General features: G+C 46.2%; 1 protein-coding gene across 5 annotated transcripts in view; it reads left to right on the plus strand.

Annotated features, from left to right (window-relative positions):
• The first annotated feature begins 47 nt into the window (after positions 1 to 47).
• golga3 (golgin A3) overlaps positions 48 to 21,187 on the plus strand; it is an 86,484-nt gene continuing 65,344 nt past the window's right edge. For 3 of the 5 annotated variants that reach the window (XM_038807116.1, XM_038807391.1, XM_038807473.1), the window contains exons 1-2: positions 48 to 118; positions 19,717 to 20,058. In XM_038807116.1, the coding sequence (XP_038663044.1) occupies positions 19,923 to 20,058 (136 nt within the window). In that variant the 5' untranslated portion in view covers positions 48 to 118; positions 19,717 to 19,922. Of the gene's footprint in view, positions 301 to 19,716; positions 20,059 to 21,187 lie in introns of all 5 variants that reach the window. The other 2 variants (XM_038807303.1, XM_038807205.1) reach the window with 2 other exon arrangements.

Here is a 21,187-nt window from a genome sequence, read left to right on the forward strand (position 1 = left end):
ACAGGCCCCGCCCTTACTTTGGCCCCGCCCCACTCAGGCCCCGCCCTCCTAACTGTCAGTCAGTGCCCAGCCGCGGCCGGAAGCTCCGTCCTGGTCAGGGAGCCGGGGTTCCCCTCAGGTGAAAACAAAGATTGTTTAATTGGCGGAATGACGCTGAGAGATTATTGAACAGTCTGTCAGAATGTGGCAGTGATTATAAACCTCAGTAAGCCGCCTGTCCGAGGCCCGGTTCATACAGCCGCTGCTGGCGGGGGGGGAGGAAGCTGCTGACGGACTGAGAGCCACGTATGGCGGCCGGCGGTAAATGGCGGCTGGCGGGCCGGGAGGGGTGGCTTTCTTACCGGGGCCGGGACAGGCTTTACCCACCGGTCTGCCTCCCCCTGTGGAGATGCCGCGGCCTAAAGCCGGTGGGGAAGCCTCGGGTTGCCGTACTGAGCTGGCCGGGAGGGAGGCAGGGATAGGCGGGCGGGGATTGAAGTTCCCCCCGGGGCCCATGGTTTAAACCCCCCCCCCCCCCCCCGGGGCCCATGGTTTAAACCCCCCCCCCCCCCCCCCGGGGCCCATGGTTTAAACCCCCCCCCCCCCCCCCCCCGGGGCCCATGGTTTAAACCCCCCCCCCCCCCCCGGGGCCCATGGTTTAAACCCCCCCCCCCCCCCCCCCCGGGGCCCATGGTTTAAACCCCCCCCCCCCCCCGGGGCCCATGGTTTAAACCCCCCCCCGGGGCCCATGGTTTAAACCCCCCCCCGGGGCCCATGGTTTAAACCCCCCCCGGGGCCCATGGTTTTAACCAGGTCACCGGAGAATGTGGAAGGGGCGGGAGCGCCCCGTGCCACCGGGGTGAAGATCGCGCCCATTACCAGCCGGAGCGGCCTGAAACAGGCGCTGTGTGCGCCGGCGGAGCGGCAGCGGGATGGAGGGGAGGGGGAACCGAGTGCTGGTGGCCCAATCCGGCATTTAAATACCTATAGGGACAAAATAACTGAAGGAGGAGCATGGTGAGGGGGCGAGGGGCATGTTCACGTTGAGGGGCATGTTCACGTTGAGGGGCAGGGTCACAGGGGGTGAGGGGCAGGGTCACAGGGGGTGAGGGGCAGGGTCACAGGGGGTGAGGGGCAGGGTCACAGGGGGTGAGGGGCAGGGTCACAGGGGGTGAGGGGCAGGGTCACAGGGGGTGAGGGGCATGGTCACGGTGAGGGGGTGAGGGGCATAGTCACGGTGAGGGGCATGTTCACGAGGGGGTGAGGGGCATGGTCATGGTGAGGGGGTGAGGGTCATGGTGGGGGGTGTGGTCATGGTGGGGGGTGTGGTCATGGTGAGGGGGTACAGTCACTGAGTTGGTGAGGGGCATGGTCATGGTGAGTTGGTGAGGGGCATGGTTACGGTGAGTTGGTGAGGGGGTGAGGGGCACGGTCACAGCAAGGGGCATTATGAGGGGCATGGTAAAGCTGGGGGGGGGGGTGAGGGCACATTAATATCCTAATTAGCTCACCACATTTCCCTGTTGTATGTCACATTTGCCTCTATACCTGCATAGATATTTGCTAAAAGGAAGAATTAATGTATGTTTTAATGTTGATTTTAAAATGCCAAAAGATATTTTGCTTGGATCAAGTCTATGGCCAGTAGTTATTTCTTTCTCACTTTCTGTTGGGTACTTTTCAATGTTGTGTTCTGACGTAGCTATTCTTTGCATCATCTGACTTTGATGCGTGGTGATGATTTTTCCATTTACTGCCCCCCTCACCTCATTAATACACCACCTACATTTGTTCTCTTGATTTCAAACGATTTAGAATCAATTGCCGTCAATGCTTAACTTGTCCTCTTGATCATTTCAGTGGTTAGCATCAGTTTTGCCTCTGCAGATCTAGCCAGCACTGTGGCTTTGTCAACCTAAACAACAAACAATTTGACATTCCGTTTCCCCCTGAATTAAGATCATTTAGAACTGGAGGTATTACGATTCCAGACCAGACCCCAACAATGGCTAGGATACTGGACTGAAACACCAATACTTTAGTTTATTTGTTAGACTGTGAGGAAAAGAATGATTCGGTCCAGGAGTGATTGCATGAAGAAATAGGACGTTCGTATTTCTAAAAACAAAACTTTATTCTTGAGTGCAATATTAAACTTTTAACTTCACACCTGAAAAGAACAGCTTACTCCTTAACACTACTCAATTTCCCATTAAACAACAAGAAAAGAAACATGGTGCTCTCAATCCATCTTAAAATTAGCATGGCCCAGAATAATACTTGCTTTCTAAAACAGACTTGGCTCCTGTTAGAACCCCTTCAGACTCTGACTGAATACCTTCTAAAAGCTGCTTCACTTGGTGTGTTTCAGCTTTTTGCTTGTCCCCAGACAAGACTGCTCTGTTTTTCAGATTATTATTCTTTATTTTTAACTACCATACTGCGAGAGAATTGTGGTCTCCGTTTCAGGCAGATCAGAATTCACCTCTCTCTCAAAGTTCTCCAAAACTCCCTGCCTCTCTGCATTCCTGGACTCCACCCAGTGATGACCTCATCTCCCCAAGCTGCAAAACAAATTAACTCTCAGGCTGCAAAGCAACTCCCCAGGGCTTCCCCAGACAAACCACATTCCCGTTTCCTAGAAGCTCCCAGGCCTTTACAAAACATGACCACTGCAATCCAACACACTACAACCCCAGGCCGTTAACCCTTAAATTATCCTAATGTTCCTGAAATCATCCATTCGTCACAAAGGAAAATTTTATTTCTGATACTGTGTCTGTCTTTTGGGCTCTGATTTTTCTTCCCTGTATGGAAGTATGTTCTGAACTACTTCTCTTTTTCTTCACTGTTTCCAGCCTCTAGTTATGAAGCTGCTTTTAATTTACAAATTATTTCTCACATTTTAAGTCCAGGTGTAATCCATGAAACCAGTCCAACCTTTAGCATAGTAGAAATCGGGTTATTAATGCAGTGCACTTCTAGAACTCTGCTCTGGAACATAGAAGCGCATGCAGCTGTTGTGTGCTTCTAAACAGCTTATATAATCACCCTCCAGTTATATTCATGACAACGACAGCTCATTTCTATTCCTGTTGCTTTTCCTGCGTGTTGCAGCTAATGACTCGGGTACATTTATCATTAATATGCTTTCCAGAATCTGTTTTCTCTGTCGTTTTGCTTCTTCACATCAGCAAACTGCTTTATTCATAATGTGACCCGAGTCATTGTTTTGTTGATGTGCTACATTCATCAGGTCATGCTCCCTCAGTATTTCCAGCCTGAAGTCCCCCTTTCAGTGTATTGGCCAAATTTGAAATCCCTCCAGTAGGGTAATAAACCTGTTTAGTTCAATTCTTCAGTGTTTCTTCAAATGTGTCTGGCAGCTTTTGTCCCATCCATAGTCCTTGATCTGTCAAACCTCTTTCTCCTATAATGTGAAACGTAAACACTGTTATTGTTGAAGCTGCATTGAGGAAGCTCTGTTTTCTTCAACAATTCTTAACACTGCAATACTTAAGCTTATTCTTGCCAGAAACATTGGTCCAAAATCTGGGAGCTTCTTGTAACATTTCATTGGTACTCTTGTCTGGCAAGTGTCTCACCTCTCCCTTTTTATAGCCCCAATCTAGGGTGTTCATGGCCAAGTGGCCATTACTTGTGTGATGATGACGGCAAGTGTCAGGCTATTTGACTGGGGGAATATTGCTGCATTGCCAAATCTGATCCCATCAACACATGAGGATTTCCAGCAAGGCTGCTGGAGAATGATTGGGATTGAGGTTGTCTCTTTGGTCCCTTCTTCCCACATTCCAAAATCTAGGCGCCGCTGAATTTAATTACAAGATTCCCATAACCGTGCTAGTTGTGGTCACTAACTTGGCGATCCTGTTTTGTCTGGATTAGTTATTCACTGGATAATCACAAGGCACCAGCGAGACTTTAATGCAACATCTTGTCTTCAGATTGCACTATTACATCAATGAAGTGATCACAAATTCTATTAAGAATTCCTAAGTCAGAGTCTGCGCCATGTTGGTTGTCTCAGTATCAATGCACAGGTTATGAAAGTCTCTCTATCAATGCAAAGGTTGCCTATCTGTTCTTATTTTTTTAATATTCTAATTATTAAGGGGCAATTTATGTGGCACAAAATTAGTGTTTGTACAGTTTGGCCTTGTATACATCTTTTACTGTTTTAATAAAAAGATATGGCCAATCCACCTACCCTGCACATCTTTGGGTTATGGGGATGAGACCCATGCAGGCACATGGAAAGTGTGCAAACTCCACACGGACAGTAACCTGAGGTCGGGATCTTTTGTTCCATGGTTGGTTAGAGCTTCATTTTTTTTTTTTACAAACTTGAAAATAATGTTGGATTTGTCCATTTAGTTGTTTGTCTGCTCAGTGAAAAGTGTGGTGGTTTTTCGATTTTAGTGGGTATCTTGGCTGTTTTGAGCATCTTGTTTGCTGGTAATTTTGCACCATTTTGTTATTGATTTCCCTTGGATGTTCCCAGGTAGCTTTGTCAGTACGTTGAGGCACTGAATTATTTAAACTTGGAAGTGTTTCTGAAAATTGTGAAGAAGTTTGAGCGTTTTTCTTTCACAGAACGGAATGTAGTTGAAGAGCATTTGTGGCTGCGTGGTCTGTTTTGAATTTTTGTTAGCCAATTCTTCTGATTGAGAAAAGAATTTATGAGGACTTTTAACAAAATAAGCTACATGCAGGTAGGCAGATAGAAGTCAGTTTTGACTTAGTATTTTGCAAAACGTTGATTTTAAAATTCTAGTCCCTCCCATGGCCTTGCCTCTCCTCATCTGTATAACCTCCTCAACCCTCCAAGTTCTCTTGCTCTGCTCTGCTTCAATTCAGGCTCTGAGTGTGTCCCAGACTTTAACCCCTCTACCACTGGTGGCTGAATCTTCAGCTGCCCAGTCGCCCAGTTCTGGAATTCTTCCTTAAACCTTGCTTTCCTCCTCTAATGTGCTCCTTAAAATCCACCTTTTTGATCCGGTTTTTAATCACCTAATATTTCCAGATGGGGTTCAGTGTTAAATTTTGTTTTTGTCCCTGGACCACTGTCCTTGTAGAGTTTGCACGTTCTCACCATGTCTTCGTGGGTTTTCCCCCCCACAACCCAAGATGTGCAGGTTAGGTGGATTCGCCATGCTAAATTGCCCTTTAATTGGAAAATAAATAAATAAATAATTGGGTACTCTAAATTTAAAAAAAACATTTTTTTTATAAAGACCCAATGTGACATCTTGGGACATTTTATTAAGTTGGAGATGCTAAATAAATGCAAGTTGTTGTTTGATAAAACAATTATGTAAACTAATATACTTACCATCTCAAATGAGAAACACGATAGCACAGTGGTTAGCATTGTTGCTTCACAGCTCCAGGGTCCCAGGTTCGATTCCCGGCTTGGGTCGTTGTCTGTGTGGAGCCTGCACATTCTCCCCGTGTTTGGGTGGATTTCCTCCGGTTTCCTCCCACAGGAATCGAATTAAGTGATTGTTGGGTGAATTGGACATTCTGAATTCTCCCTCCATGTACCCGGACTATGGCGACTAGGGGATTTGCACAGTAACTTCATTGCAGTGTTAATATAAGCCTACTTGTGACACCAATAAATATTATTATTATTATTAAATCATTCCCTCAGAAAATGACACTAACCACTAACACCCGATTATTGGATTTTGTGATGGTTATTGGATTTTGTGATGGTTCTAAATTTTCTGGAAGTATAGTAGCATTTGAAAGTCAAAAATCTGGACATGCACCACAACTTGTTTTACACGGACTTATCCACGTAAGAAGTGACAGTAGAAGTGACATCACCAGAGATGTTTTTGAAAAAAAGGTTATTTTTTAAATATATTTTTATTCCAAAAATTACAAAAATCTCACACAAAGGAAAATGCTCAAATATAAGAAAAAAGTTTGTCATTTTTTTTGTTTGAACAAACTAACAGGAATAACCCCAAGCCCCCCCTTCTTGCTTCACATCCGCCGCTGCTTACCAGTAGATAGAATGGCTTCTGAAAATACAAATTAACTCAATTCCTGAACTGAGGTGGCTGTGATAACATTTAACACAAAACAGTGAATAAGCAAAAAGAAAACGTGGTTGAAAATGTAAATCCTAGGGGCAGCACGGTTGTGCAATGGTTAGCACAGCTGCATGAGGGCGCCGAGGTCCCAGCTCTGGGTCACTGTCCATGTGGAGTTTGCACATTCTCCCTGTGTTTGCGTGGGTTTCGCCCCCACAACCCAAAGATGTGCAGGGTAGGTGGATTGGCCATGCTAAATTGCTCCTTAATTGGAAAAAATGAATTGGGTATTCTAAATTTATAAAAAAAAGAAAATGCAAATCCTTTTTAGCTGAGATGCTTAAACTGTGATCCACAACCAGACACATTATTAAATAAATGGAAGTCAACTGGTTTGCCGTTTATATTTGTTGTAACAAAATTATTTTAAAAAATGTTGTATCTGGATTTACTGTTTGTTTTAAAAGGGTTGAAAGTCGATAAAGAGTAAAGAAAGAGCAATTTTGACCAAGGTTTTAGTTGTTTGGAGCTCAAGGCTTTTTATGTCAGGAGGTATATATAGCTTAGTCCATTAGGGTTGAACTGGACTCCACTTAAAAAAAAAAAAAATCAATATTCCATGACCTAAAGGACAAGATTTTTAAAGCCATTGAAACTGTTGCTTGTAAGTATTGCTTTCTGGAAGTAGTGGCTTTAGAAGGCTTTATGCAGTATGAATTTTCTTGGATTTGTTATCAGTTACAGATTTAAGTGGTCCAACCTCATTATTTATTTAAATCCATTCTGTAGTGCCCCATAATTCAAAACCAGTTGGTGTAACTAGTCTGATTGAAACCCTACCCTCTTCCGTTTACTGTCTGATAGGAGGTATAATGATTAATCAAAGCACAAAGGAGGATCAGCAGCACCAAATCCAGATTTAATTTAAAACCATGCTTTTGCCTTCTAAAGGGCAGCTACCCTCTACTTTGAAATAAACTGGGCAGTGGGGACCGTATCCAACTATATATTTTTTTTATCTTGCCAATGTTTGCGAAACGGTGTTCCCCTGAAAGACTCAGTTTACAGTTAAATACCTCCCTCCAGGGACTGTAAGCTACTCCAAGGCATTTTTCATTGATCAGGCTCATGGAACGATTATAATGGGTAAAAATTTGGTGAAACCTGTATTTCCTTTTTTAAAATTTGTTTTAAATTTGTTTTTACCCCCCCCCCCCCTTTCTGCTGACGATTAATTTTCCGCGAAGAAGTCGACAAACGGCTGCCACCTCCGGGTGAACCCTAACATTGACCCTCTCAAGGCAAACTTTATTTTCTCCAAATAGAGAAAGCTAGTCATGTCAGATAGCCAGGTCTCCGACTTCGGAGGCTTTGAGTCCCTCCAAGCTAATAATATACGTCTCCGGGCTATCAGGGAAGCAAAGGCCAGAACGACTGCCCCTTTCTCCTTCTGGATTCCCGGGTCTTCCGACACCCCGAAAATCGCCACCTCTGGACTCAGCGCCACCCTTATTTTTAACACCATGGACGTGACATCTGCAAACCCCTGCCAAAATCCTCTAAGCTTTGGACATGCCCAGAACATGTGACCATGGTTCGCTGGTCCTCCCGCACATTTTGCGCACCTTTCTTCCACCCCAAAGAATCTGCTCATCCGGGCCACTGTCATGTCAGCCCGGTGAGCAACCTTGAATTGTATCAGGCTGAGCCTGGCACATGTTGCGGACGTGTTGACTCTACTCAACGTATCCGCCCATAGACCATCTTCTATCTCGCCTCCCAGCTCCTTCTCCCATTTCTGCTACAACTCCTCGGTCTGCGTCTCCTCTGACCCCATAAGTTCCTTGTAAATGTCAGAGACGCTCCCTTCTCCTACCCACCCGTTGGAAACTACCCTGTCCTGGGGTAGGAGTTGGAAGGTTGACACCTGTTTACGTAAGAAGTCCTGCACCTGCAGATACCTGAATTTGTTTCCCCTCGCCAACCCAAACTTCTCCAGCGCCTCATACTCGGAAAGCTCCCCTCTATAAACATGTCCCCCATCCTCTCAATCCCTGCTCTCTGCCATATCTGGAACCCCCCCCCACCCCCATCCATACTTCCCAGGGCAAACCGGTGATTATTACAGATTGGGGACCAGACCAATGCACCCTCTGCTCCCACATGTCTCTTCCATTGCCCCCAGACTCTCAGGGCTGCCACCACCACGGGGCTGGTGGAGTACTGTGCCGGCGGGAACGGCAGAGGCGCAGTTACCAACGCCCACAAACTGGTGCCCTTGCATGAAGCCGCCTCCATACCCATGCCGACCCCTCCCCCACCAGCCACTTCCTGATCATGGCTGTATTTGCCGCCCAGTAATAGTTACTACAATTTGGCAGCGCCAGCCCACCCTCTCCCTGACCTCTGCTCAAGCATTACCTTCCTTACTCACCGGGTCTTGCCCGCCCAAATAAAGCCAGTGATCACTTTGTTGATGCGTTTAATAAAGGACCGTGGATTAAAGATGGGGGAGAGACTGAAATACAAACAGGAATCTCAGGAAGACAGTAATCTTCACCGTCTGCACCCTCCCAGCCAGTGACAACGGAAGCGCGTCCCATCTCCGAAAATCGTCCTTCATTTGGTCTACTAGTTGAGCCAGATTTAATTTATGCAGCCGGTCCCATTCCCGCACCACTTGAATGCCTAGGTACCTAAAGCTTCCCCCTACTAATCTAAAACGGCAGCTCCCCCAATCGCCTCTCCTGTCCCCTCTCCTGGACCGCAAACATCTCACTTTTCCCCATATTTAGCTTATATCCCGAAAACCGGCCAAATTCCCCTTGAATACTCATGATTTCTTCCATCCCCTCTATTGGGTCCGATACATACAGAAGCAGGTCGTCTGCATAGAGCAAGACTGTGTGCCAGCCCCTTCCAGCCCCTTAGGTACTCTGAGCAATTGCCAGCGGCTCTATAGCTAGCGTGAATAACAGTGGGGAGAGGGGGCATCCCTGTCTCGCCCCCCCCGGTGCAGTCTAAAATAGCCCGATGTTTGCCTATTCGTCCATACGCTTGCCACAGGAGCCTGATACAGCAACCTGACCCAGTCAACAAAGCCCCACCCAAATCCCAGTACCTCCACCAGATGATCCCATTCTACCCGATCAAAAGCCTTTTCTGCATCCATTGCGATCTCTACCTCTACCTCCACCTCCCTACCTTCCGGAGGCATCGTTTAAAAAAAAAAAAATAATAATTTGGAGTACCCAATTCATTTTATCCAATAAAGGGGTAATTTAGCATGGCCAAACCACCTACTCTGCACATCTTTGGGTTGTGGGGGCGCAACCCAAGCAAACAGTGGGAGAATGTGCAAACTCCACACGAACAGTGACCCAGAGCCGGGATCGAACCTGGGACCTCGGTACCGTGAGGCAACAGGGCTAACCCACTACGCCACCGTGCTGCCCTCTTCCGGGGGCATCAACATCACGTTTAACAACCATCTTACATTGGCCACTAACTGCCTACCCGTAACAAACCCCGCCTGGTTCTCTCCAATAACGTCTTCACACTTCAATCCTGGAGGACAAAATTTTGGCCAGCAATTTGGCATCCACATTCAACAGGGATATCAGCCTGTAGGACCCACACAGCTCCGGGTTCTTGTCCCGCTTCAGAATCAGCGAAATCGTGGCCTGTGACATCGTCGGGGGCAGCACCCCTCTTTCCCTTGTCCCATTGAGCATCCTCATCAACACCCGCCCCAATATGAAAGCTGTATTTCTAAGGTCTGTCAAGTCATTTAGATGGATTTGTTTATTGTCACGGATTAGAGATTTGGGTACGGCATTTTAAAAGCATTTACCTTCTCCATTATTTTCATTTGACAAATACTTTTGTGTTAAGAGTTGAATGTTTAGGGCAGCATGGTGGTGCAGTGGGTTAGCCCTGCTGCCTCACGGCGCCGAGGTCCCAGGTTTGATCCCGGCTCTGGGTCACTGTCCGTGTTTAGCATGGCCAAACCACCTACTCTGCACCTCTTTGGGTTGTGGGGGCGCAACCCAAGCAAACACGGGGAGAATGTGCAAACTCCACACGAACAGTGACCCAGAGCCGGGATCGAACCTGGGACCTCGGTGCCGTGAGTTTGCACATTCTCCCCGTGTTTGCGTGGGTTTCACCCCCACAACCCAAAGATGTGCAGGATAGATGGATTGAACACGCTTAACAGCCCCTTAATTGGAAAAAAATGAATTGGGAACTCTAAATTTATAAAAACAAAAGAGTTGAATGTTTTTTTTTCAGGCCTTATTTTTGTGTTTTTAAACCAAGTTGATTGCTCAAGAATTTTTTTTGCCAAGGGGGAGGAATGAAACCTTTTTGATATTGCAGATTTTAATTTTTAAATATGATGACAGTAATGCATGCGTCCTGGTATTTAAAGGATTCGCTATACGTGTTGTGCAACATGATTAATTCAATGATTGATGGAGCTACAAACTAAAACTGTGAATGCTTCATGAAAAGATTGAGTGGTGAGCTGATTATAGTGTTTATAATGTTAAAAGGATTGGTCCAGGGAAACTAGTTCCTTTTGATTTTTGGAATCCAGAACCGGGGGACACAATCCTAAAATTAGAGCTAAACCATTCAAAATGGAAATTGGGAAGCACTGAGGGTTGTAGGCATCTAGAATTCTGTCCTCTTAATAGGTGGCATATGCTGGGACAGTGGGACTTTCATTGGGCAGAGGTATTGAAGGGAATAGAACTAAATAGGGTAAATGGGAGTTGTGGAACAGTTTCAAGCGGCTGAATGGATGACTCCTGTTCCTATGCAGCAGCAGGTACACAAGAGGTTGTAACAGCAATTTGCATATTGGTCTTTATTGTAAGAATAACGCAATCTTGCTGCAATTGTATGGGGCTTTGATACAATCATATCTGGAAGATTGTGTGCTCTTTTGATCTCCTTTAAAGAAAAATATACTTGCATTGGAGACAGTACAATGAAGGCTCACTAGCTTAGCCCTATGATAACAAAGAACAATACAGCACAGGAACAGGCCCTTCGGCCCGCCAAGCCTGTACCGGTCATGATACCAACCTTGGCCAAAACCCTCAGCACTTCCTTAAAGAACAAAGAACAGGGAGAATGTGGGATGGGAGGATTGACCTATGTGAGTGGTTGCAAAAATTGGGTCTATTTTCTCGAGTTTGGAAGAATGAGAGGCGACCTCTTTGAAACATTCAACATTACGAAGGAACTTGATAGGGTAGATACTGGGAAGCTGTTTCCTATCGGCCGGTGAAGCAGAGCATGGGGGGGATAGTTTCATGGTCAGGGGCCAATCATTTGGAAATTGCTTCACTCAAAAGGGTTGTGAATCGTTGGAATTCTCTGCTCCCGAGGGTTGTGGAGGCTCTGAATATATTTAAGGCTGGGATAGACAGATTTTTGATCTCATTGGAAATCGGTGAGTCTGGGGAATTGGGCTATGGGGGATAGTGAAGTTAAGGCCAATGATCAATCATTATCACATTGAATGTTGGAGCAGGCTTGACAGGCCAGATGGTCGTCTACTGCTCCTTTTCTTAATGTTATTTAATGATGTGACAAGACAAGGGCAGTGTTAACTATTGTTGATGAGGATCAGGCTTTGTGCCTATTTTGCCTTAGTTCACCCTTCTTGATTTGAGCATACCACATTTACAAAGTTCTTACTGGAAACACCTGAACTTTGAAAAGGTTAACTTGGAATGCAGCTAATGTAGAAGATCTTTTTGATGAGTAAGAAGGTATGTTTCCAATGTTTCCAATACAACTTCTGTTATACAATTTTTGATGTAACCAGATTCTGTAGTGACAGAACAGAAAGAAGTCCAAGATACATTGCATGAGGTTGTTCAGCAATTGCAAAGGTTATCATCAGTTTCCAATTCATTGGTAAGAACAATCAGCCCACTCTTGAGTCTTGAGCACAAAAATCAAAGGTGATACTCCAGTGCTGCACTGTTGAAGGTGCCATGTTTTGGATGAGATGTTAAACCAAGACCTACCTCCCCTTTTTGGTAAATATCAAATTTCCCACAATAATATCTGGAGGAAGAGCAGGGGGGTTATCCCTGATGTCCTGATTAATGTTTATTCCTCAATTAATGTCACAGAAAAGATTATATGGTCATTATCACAATGCTGCTTTGTGGGAGCATGCTGTGAACAAATTGACGGCTGGGTTTCTGACACTATAACAGTGATTTGATTTATATTGTCACATGTATTAGTATACAGTGAAAAGTGTTGTTTCTTACATGCTGTACAAACAATGCATACCGTACATAGGGAAGGAAGGGGAGACTGCAGAATATAATGTCACAGTTATAGCAAGGCGTAGAGAAAAGATAAACTTAATACGAGGTAGGTCCATTCAAAAGTCTGATGGCAGTGGGGAAGAAGCTGTTCTTGAGTCGGTTGGTACGTGACCTCAAACTTTGATATATTTTTCCTGACGGAAGAAGGTGGAAGAGTGTATGTCCGGGGAGCATGGGGTCCTTAATTATGCTGGCTGCCTTTCTGAGGCAGCGGGAATTGTAGACCGAGTCAATGGATGGGAGGCTGGTTTGCGTGATGGACTGGGCTACATTCATGACCTTTTGTAGTTTCCTGCGGTCTCGGGCAGAAAAGGATCCATACCAATGTGTGATACAACCAGAAAGAATGCTTTCTATGGTGCATCTGTAGAAGTTGGTGAGGGTCGTAGCTGACATGACAAATTTCCTTAGTCTTCTGAGAAAGTAGAGTTGATGGGCTTTCTTAACTATAGTGTAGGCATGGGTGACCAGGACAGGTTGTTGGTGATTTGGACACCTAAAAACTTGAAGCACTCGACCCTTTCTACTTTGTTTCCATTAATGTAGACAGGGGCATGTTCTCCACTACGCTTCCTGAAGTCGATGACAATCTCCTTAGTTTTGTTGACATTGAGGGAGAGATTATTGTCATCGCACCAGTTCACCAGATTCTCTGTCTCATTCCTGTACTCTGTCTCGTCATTGTTTGAAATCTGACCCACTACGGTGGTGTAATCAGCAAATTTGAAAATCGAGTTGGAGGGGAATTTGGCCACAGTCATAGGTGTATAAGGAGTATAGTAGGGGGCTGAGGACCAAACCTTGTGGGGCACCGGTGTTGAGGATGATCGTGGAGGAGGTGTTGTTGCCTATCTTTACCTGTGAGTTAGAAAGTTCAGGATCCAGTCACAGAGGGAGGAGCTGAGGCCAAGGCCACGGAGTTTGGAGATGAGTGTCGTAGGAATGATGGTGTTGAAGGCTGAGCTGTGGTCGATAAATAGGAGTCTGACATAGGTGTCTTTGTTATCTAGGTGTTCCAGGGTAGAATGCAGGGCCATGGAGATGGTGTCTGCTATGGACCTGTTGCAGCGGTAGGCGAACTGTAGTGGGTCGAGGCAATCCGGGAGGCTTCGTGCTATGACAAACCTTTCAAAGCACTTCATGATGATGGGTGTCAGAGCCACTGGACGATAGTCATTAAAGCACACTGCTTGGCTTTTTTTGGTACAGGGTTGATGGTCGTCTTGAAGCAGATAGGCTTGAAGCAGTGATTACATTTCAAAAAGTCCCTCATTGGTTATAAAGTGCTTTGCGACGTCTGGCGGTTGTGAAAAGCAAAGTCTCTTTATAAATCAAGGGTGCTATGTGTTGATGTTAGCTTTCGCTGACTCAGTTTATAAATAAGGATTTCCCCATTATCTTTAAACATTCTCGGGCAGTTTAGTGGAGTGATCGTCATCTCCTTCCACTAGGGTCTCGGGCAGTGATGAACACAAGCCCCGTGACTAACTGTAAAGGAGAAATGGAAAAAATGAATATGTGGAGAGTCTTTATTGGGCTGCTCTGCATGCCTCTGGACAGCTGACTTCCAGTAACTGTCAGGAGCAAGATCCTTGTCCTCTTGATTTTAGGTTGTGGCCTACTGGAAACTAAAAGGGAATTTTCCAATGTCGACCATAAACTTCCCTTTTTCAAATCCAGATCTTTCCTGTCCCTGCATAATATCTTTAATCAAATAATGTTGTTGTTTCTTTTTACTTTCATGGTTATAAATTGAGTTTTTCTGCTATATACTTGGCAACTTTAAAAAAAATTAAAAAATTCCACTTTGATAGAGGAGGAGCCTAGACAGAGCACGCTGAGATGCTGCAAGAAATTCCACTTGATGGGGGCCTGTGCAGGAATTAGTCTAATTCTTAGTTTTAATGAAATGACTTTCGATTATTAGTTCCAGTAAAAAGTTCCTACCTTACTGCATTATTTCCATTGCTTGATGTAAACTGTTGAGTCATTACAGAATGGGGAAAAAAGATCACGGAATCTTTACAGTGCAGAAGGAGGCCGGCCGTTCAGCCAGAGTCTGCACTGGCTCTGAAAGAGCATCCCATCTAGTCCCACTCTCCTGCCTTATCCACCACTTGCACATTCTCTCTTTTCAGATAGCAATCTACCTGAATTGAACCTGCCCCGACTCTCTCAGGAAGTTCAATCCAGACTCCCAACACCCCTTGGATGAAAAGACTCATCACTTTTACTCCTTTTGCCAATTATCGTTTTCAAACCACTCCATGGGTTTGCCCCTCTCTGTAACTTTTTCCAGCTCTACAGTCCTCTATGCTCTTCCAATTTGGGGGAGGCGATATTGTAGCGGTATTGTCACTGGACTATTAATCCAGAGATCCGATGGAATTCTCTGGAGACTGGTTTGAATATCTCCTCTCTCTCTCTCTCTCTCTCTCTCTTTCTCTCTTCCCCCCCCCCCCCCCCCCCCCCCCCCCCTCTCCAAATGACATGGGGAAATTTGAATGTAGTCATAATCTGGAATTAAAGGTCGAATGGTGACCATGTAACAATTGACGATTATTGCAAAAACTCATCCGATTCAATAATGTCCTCGAGGGAAAGCAATCTGCTCTGTCCTTGCCTGGTCAGGCCTACATGTGACTCCAGGCTCGCATCAATGTAGTTGACTATTAAATGCCCCTCGAGGGCAATTAGGGACAGGCAATAAATGCTGGTCCTGCCAGCAATGCTTAGATCCCATAAATGAATAAAAACAAAATCTGCCCTTCTTTCTTTAGATATAGCTCTTGGGGCTAAAGGGATAATAATCCTTTTTATTGTCATAAGTCGGCTTACATTAACACTGCAATGAAAGTACTGTGAAAGGCCCCGAGTCGCCACACTCCGGCACCTGTTCAGGTACACAGGGAGAATTCAGAATGTCCAATTCAATTCACCTAACAAGCACGTATTTTGGGACTTGTGGGAGGAAACCGGAGCACCCGGAGGAAACCCAAGGCGACACGGGGAGAACATGCAGACTTCACACAGATAGTGACCCAACTCTAGAATTGAACCCTGGTGGTGTGATTCAACAGTACTAACCACTGTGCTACCGTGCTGCCCCTCGAGGGATATGGGGGAAGGTGGAATCAGGGTATTGAACGTGATGATCAACCATGATAATGAACGGCTGAGCAGACTCGAAAGGCTGAATGGTCGTCTCCTGCTTCTATTTTCTATGTACCCCCAATTTTCATCAATCCACCATTGATAGTTGTCTTCAGATGTTTGGGTGTTGAGCTCTGGCCCTGACTCCATCTTTCTCTCTTTTAAAATGCTCCTTAAACCCTGCCTGGTTAATGTAGCTTTAGGTCACTTGTTCAAATATTTCCATACGTGGGTAGCGGAGGAGGGGTCGGCGATGGAGGGGCTTCTTGTAGGGGAACTGGTTTCAGGGCGTTGTTAATAGTGCCTCTGCTGTTCTCACCAGCCAGACACTCAGTGAGACCAGCAATGGTGTTGGCCTTAAGGGGTTGGGGGAGTGGAGGCAGTATTTGGGATTGGAGGGTGCCTCGGTGTGTGCACTAATTTGTGACAACCTTGGTTTGCACTGGGGGCTAGATGTGAGTTTTCGCAGGTGGCGGCAGGCAGGGATTGTACAATTTAAAAAAAAAAAAAAAAAAATGTTTTTATTCTCCATTTTCATATTTTCCTCCAAAATTCACACCCCACCCCCCAAATAGTAAACTGTAACGAATACAAAGTCAATCCCCATAACAATAACAACAATCCCATCCTCCCACCACCCCAAATAACGGCCCACCTATCAATATATGCATCCAATAAAACAAACCCTCCCACGGTGGAAACAAAAAACAAAGGTGAAAAAGAGAAAGAAGTCCGGGACCGCCCATGGTCACCGTAGAATCCATCCCATCTCCCCCCTCCGGGCCAACTCCTCCCGCCCCACTGCCTCTTGTAAAACTCCCAACCTCTGTTCCTTCTCCCCAACGTTCCACTCCGGCTAGACCACTCTGATCCTGTTCTGCCAGGCTCCGATGGCCGCAGCCCCTCCCCTCACGTCACTCCTGTTCACTGGCCGGTTTAAACCAGCCAGCGCGGAGGCCCCCGCCCGGGTCCCTTTCCCCCTTGCCTGGTCCTAGGAAAGCCCAGAAATCCCCTTTTAGCACACAAACCCCGCATATCCACCTACACCCCAAAGAGCCCTCTCTTCGAGTGCCAGCCCCATCACTTCCCTTGTCCAAATATATACACCATTGGCTCCTTTAACCCATACACCCGGATGCAGTGAGACAAAAAAGAAGAGACAAAAAAGAAGAAAATACAGTCCTGAGGTTACATCGGCACATGGCCATTTCTCAATATCTCAGTTCTGCCACAGTCCTTCTGCCTTCGCAAACTCCTCCGCTGCTTCCGCCGTTCCAAAATAAAAGTCCTTGACCTTATAAGTCCCCCTCAGCTTCGCTGGATGTACAATGCTGCACTGCACCTTGCTGATGTACAGTGCCCTCTTCACCTGGTTGAAAGCAGCCCGCCTCCTCGCCAGCTCCACTGTAAAGTCCCGGTATACACATATACCAGCTCCAGCCCACTGCACCACCCGCTTCTGCTTGGCCCAACACAGGACCTTCTCCTTCACACAGTACCTACGGAAGCACAAAGTCACTACTCTTGGTGGCTCACCTGCCTTTGGTATAGGCCTCCCCGACCGATGAGCCCGATCCAGTTCATATCGGGAGGGATCCTCCCCCTGCCCCAATAGTTTCTCTGGCATCGCAGCAATATACTCCGTCGGCCTCGGCCCTTCAACTCCTTCGGACAGCCCCACAATCCTCAAATTCTGTCGCCTGGACCTGTTTTCCAGTTCTTCCAATTTCCCTCTCAGATCCTTGTTCACCTCCATTACCTTCCGCATCTCCTTCCCCATCGAGGTAATTTGATCACTGTGCTGCGCTACCGTCTCCTCCACTACCTTCAGCGCCTACCCTTGCGCCCGCACCTCCGCCATTGCACTCGCCACTGCCATCGTCACCGGGGAAATCGCCTCCTCCACCAGCACACTCAAAACCTCCCTCATCTCTTTCCTCATCGCCTCCAGGTGTTTTGTAAACTGCCTATCGAGTTCTGCAGCCATCACCGTGGTTATTTCTTCAGCCTTCAGCAATGCGGCTTCCCCTGGTGCTCCAGCCTCCTTTTTCCCTGGTGACCCCATGGTGACCTCTCCCCGACGGACCCTCAGCTGCTTTTTTAATAGCCGGTTTCTTACTGACCCTTGACATCTTCTTCTGCTGTTCCTCCTCTACGCCTTCTCCGTGCCTTTGACGCCTCCGTGGACCCTGGGACCGGGCTTAAAGCCCCGAAAATGGCGTTCCCGAACGGGAGCCCTTCGTTGCGCGGCTGCCTCCCGCCCGCCTTCACCGGAGGTCCGGGATTGTGCAATTTGGCGATCTATTTATAGGGGGGTAAATACGCAAAGTTGGAGGACCTGGAGGAAGCTTTTAGGTTGCCTGGGGGAAAGGTTTTGGGTACCTACAGGTCCGGGATTTTGTCAGGAGATAGGTGCCGTCTCTTCCTGGGCTACTGCCTCTGGGTTGCAGGATAAGGTACTGTCGAAGGAGGAGATAGGGGAGGGGAAGGTGTCCGAGGTTTACAAGGAGTTTGGGAGGGGACCCTGGTGGGGAATATAAAGCGTAGGTGGGAGATTGAGCTGGGACGGGAGATGGAAGCCGGGACGTGGGCTGAGGCCCTGCGGAGGGTGAATGTGGCTTCATCGTGTGCGAGGCTAAGCCTCATTCAGTTTAAGGTAATTCATAGAGCACATATGACAGTAACGCGGATGAGTGTTTTTTGAGGGGCTACAGGATAGATGTGGGCGGCGCACCTGGAGGCCTGTGAATCAAGTCCACATGTTTTGGGCATGTTCGAAGCTGCAGGGGTTTGTGGATATAAATGTCCATGTTGCTGGAGTGAAGGTGGGCCCCGAGTCCAGAGCTAGCGATATTTGGGGGTCGGAAGACCAGGGGGGTGAGAGAGGCCGATATCTTGGCCTTTGCCTCCCTGACAGCCCGGAGACGGATCTTGCCTGGATGGAGGGACTCAGGCTGCTGAAAGCGGGGGTGTGGGTGAGTGACCTGGCGGAATTCCTGATGCCGAAGAAGGTTAAGTTTGTCCGGAGGGGGTTGGTTTGCTCGGAGGCAAAAGCCGTTCATGTAAGGAGGATTGAGGGGTAAGCAAAATGGGGCTGGGGAATGGGGACGGGGTAGGTGGGCTAAAATGGGGAAGGCAGGATGGGAGTAGGGGGTGATAGTGGGGAGCAGGGAGGGAGATATGTGGGTGTTGGCTATTTATAATGTTTGAGTTTTCTTCTGCTTTTGGTTGTTTCTATGAAAATGCCTGAATAAAATATTTAAAAAACAAAAAAAAATATTGACTGCCATTTCTACCATTGTTACACTTTTTTAGTATGTTTGTTTGGTACCAGTATTTTCTCAGTTTCTAAAACTTTCTGTGCAAGTGTGTTTTCAAGCTGCTATCAAACTTATTCTAGTGCAATATCATCATCGTATCACAGCAGAATGTTATTTGATATTTTTAGATTATTAGTGGAATCAAGAGAGAAAAGAGAAGCTACTGGGGATAATTCCAATATTTTAAAACCACTTTCATCTCTATTGGACCTGCTCAGTACCAAGTGCAGTGCTCATAATAACACTGATTTGGGCAGCATGTGGCACAGTGGTTAGCACTGGGACTGCCGCACTGCGGACCTGGGTTCGAATCCCAGCCCTTGGTCACTGTCCGTGTGGAGTTTGCACATTCACCCCATGTCTGCGTGGATTTCACCCCCACAAACCAAAGATGTGCAGGTTAGGTGGCTTGGCCATACTAAATTGCCCTTAAAAAGGGGGGGAAAAAAGAATTGGGTAGCCTAAATTTAAAAAAACTATATAATAGTGAAACAAAGAGAAGACATGCATTTATATAGTGTCTGTCACAACGTCTTGGTTCCCCAAGATGGATTGCAGCCAACAAGGTGCTTTTAATGTGTAGCTGCTGTTGTAACATAGTTGATTTAAACTGCATTTTAAATTAGTTCAATGAAAAGGTTTGAAACAAGACACTGGATTATTTTCTAGCTTTCAGTAACAGTACATCCCCTCCCCCCCGTATCAGCAGCATGGCTACAATCCGGTTTACTTGCATTTTGTTTCCTTGCTATGTAGATTTCCAACTATTGTGATATAACTCTTGATGTCACTCAGCCTCCTACTGTAAGATATACTGATTAATGTACTGTTTTTCCACAGTGCCTGTAATAGCTTGCGAATTATGTCGGAAATCCTCGATGCATTGGAACCTGCCAAATATTACAGCTCCTAGTTGACAGATCATGGCGCTGCATTTCAAGCACTTTGCAATCTCTTGAACTGTCCACAGAGCAGAACTCATTTCCTTTTAATGGCACAAAGTGACCTTTGGCTTATTGTGAGAAGCTTACTGCCAAGATTGTAGGATGATGGAAGTCCCGGCCCACGAGCAGGTTGCCTTGTTGTCAAATTCGACGCACACTGGAACTGCTGGATGCAAAGAGGAGCTTCCTGATGATGCAGCAGTGCCTGGTTCACCTGCCACAGGAGTTGACATAAATGGTGAGTAATCAGCGGCAGGTTTACTTTTGTTAAATTCTCAAATTATACTTGCTCGCGTGTTTTGTTAGAATCACTTTTATCGGCAAAAAGTTAAGACCAAAAATGTGAAGATGTGTCAGTTGAGAGGTGATGTTAATAGGAAGTGCCAGTGGCAGCTTTTGTTTTCTTCGGTAGGTGAGGTTGCTATTTAAAGTACAGGCCTGTATCGATTCAGCATTGTGTGCTGCTTTCATTGTGCGTGCTTCCTTGCTGGAGAAATACAGCCAGTGCTAAATCATTGTGAAGTTTTGAGTCGTTGTTCTAAGAGGACGATCTCCAGAATAATGCATTTCAACATTTTTATTTAATGTTTTGGGAATACTTTTACACTGCGCTGCTAATGAACTGAGTCTGGTAACTCGGGGCTGCAAATGTCACTAAACGCAGGTGATCATGATGCTATGAACCCTTCTTATATGAAGTAAATATTGATGAAAATCCAAGTAGTATCCAAGGTCAGGCAGTGATATTGTTTCTTTTACTTTCCTTCACCTCCTCCATACTACATCAGAAATCTAGGCTTAGCTCCCCAGTGATATCCTCAGGATCACCTTTACTCTCACTGTCTCTGTGTTGTCTGATGCCCCATACTGACTAGTCGCAACTTGGGAAGTGTGAAGCCATAATCTTGCCATTGCCACAATCTCTGCTTACTTTCCATTTATTCCACCAGTGTCTCCGACCACTGTTTTGATGTAAGGCAGACCGTTTACTATCTTAATATCCTGTTCAACCAAGCGTGGGGTTTCAGATTTGTATCCTTTCCATCACCTAAGACCACTGCCAGATCTGATCATTCCACTTCTCTACTTGTTGGTCTTGCTTCTCCAACTTTTCCCAAACTCTCCTGCATTTATCCTGTCTTTATTCTGGTTAACCTAGAGTGGTTTACTGCTCACTAATGAATTTGATTTGATATTTCCATCCTTAAAACCCTTCCATGGCCATGCTTACCTGAAACTTCAATCTTTGGTCTGGACCTTCTGTGCGGCTCCCCCTCCAACTCCCCGGCTCTGCTCTGTGGAATTCTTTCTTTAAAACTCCTCTTCTATTTAGGTCGGGTAGCACAGTGGTTAGCACTGTTGCTTCA

This window comes from Scyliorhinus canicula, chromosome 1, assembly GCF_902713615.1.
Source record: "Scyliorhinus canicula chromosome 1, sScyCan1.1, whole genome shotgun sequence".
Classification (NCBI taxonomy): Eukaryota; Metazoa; Chordata; class Chondrichthyes; order Carcharhiniformes; family Scyliorhinidae; genus Scyliorhinus; species Scyliorhinus canicula.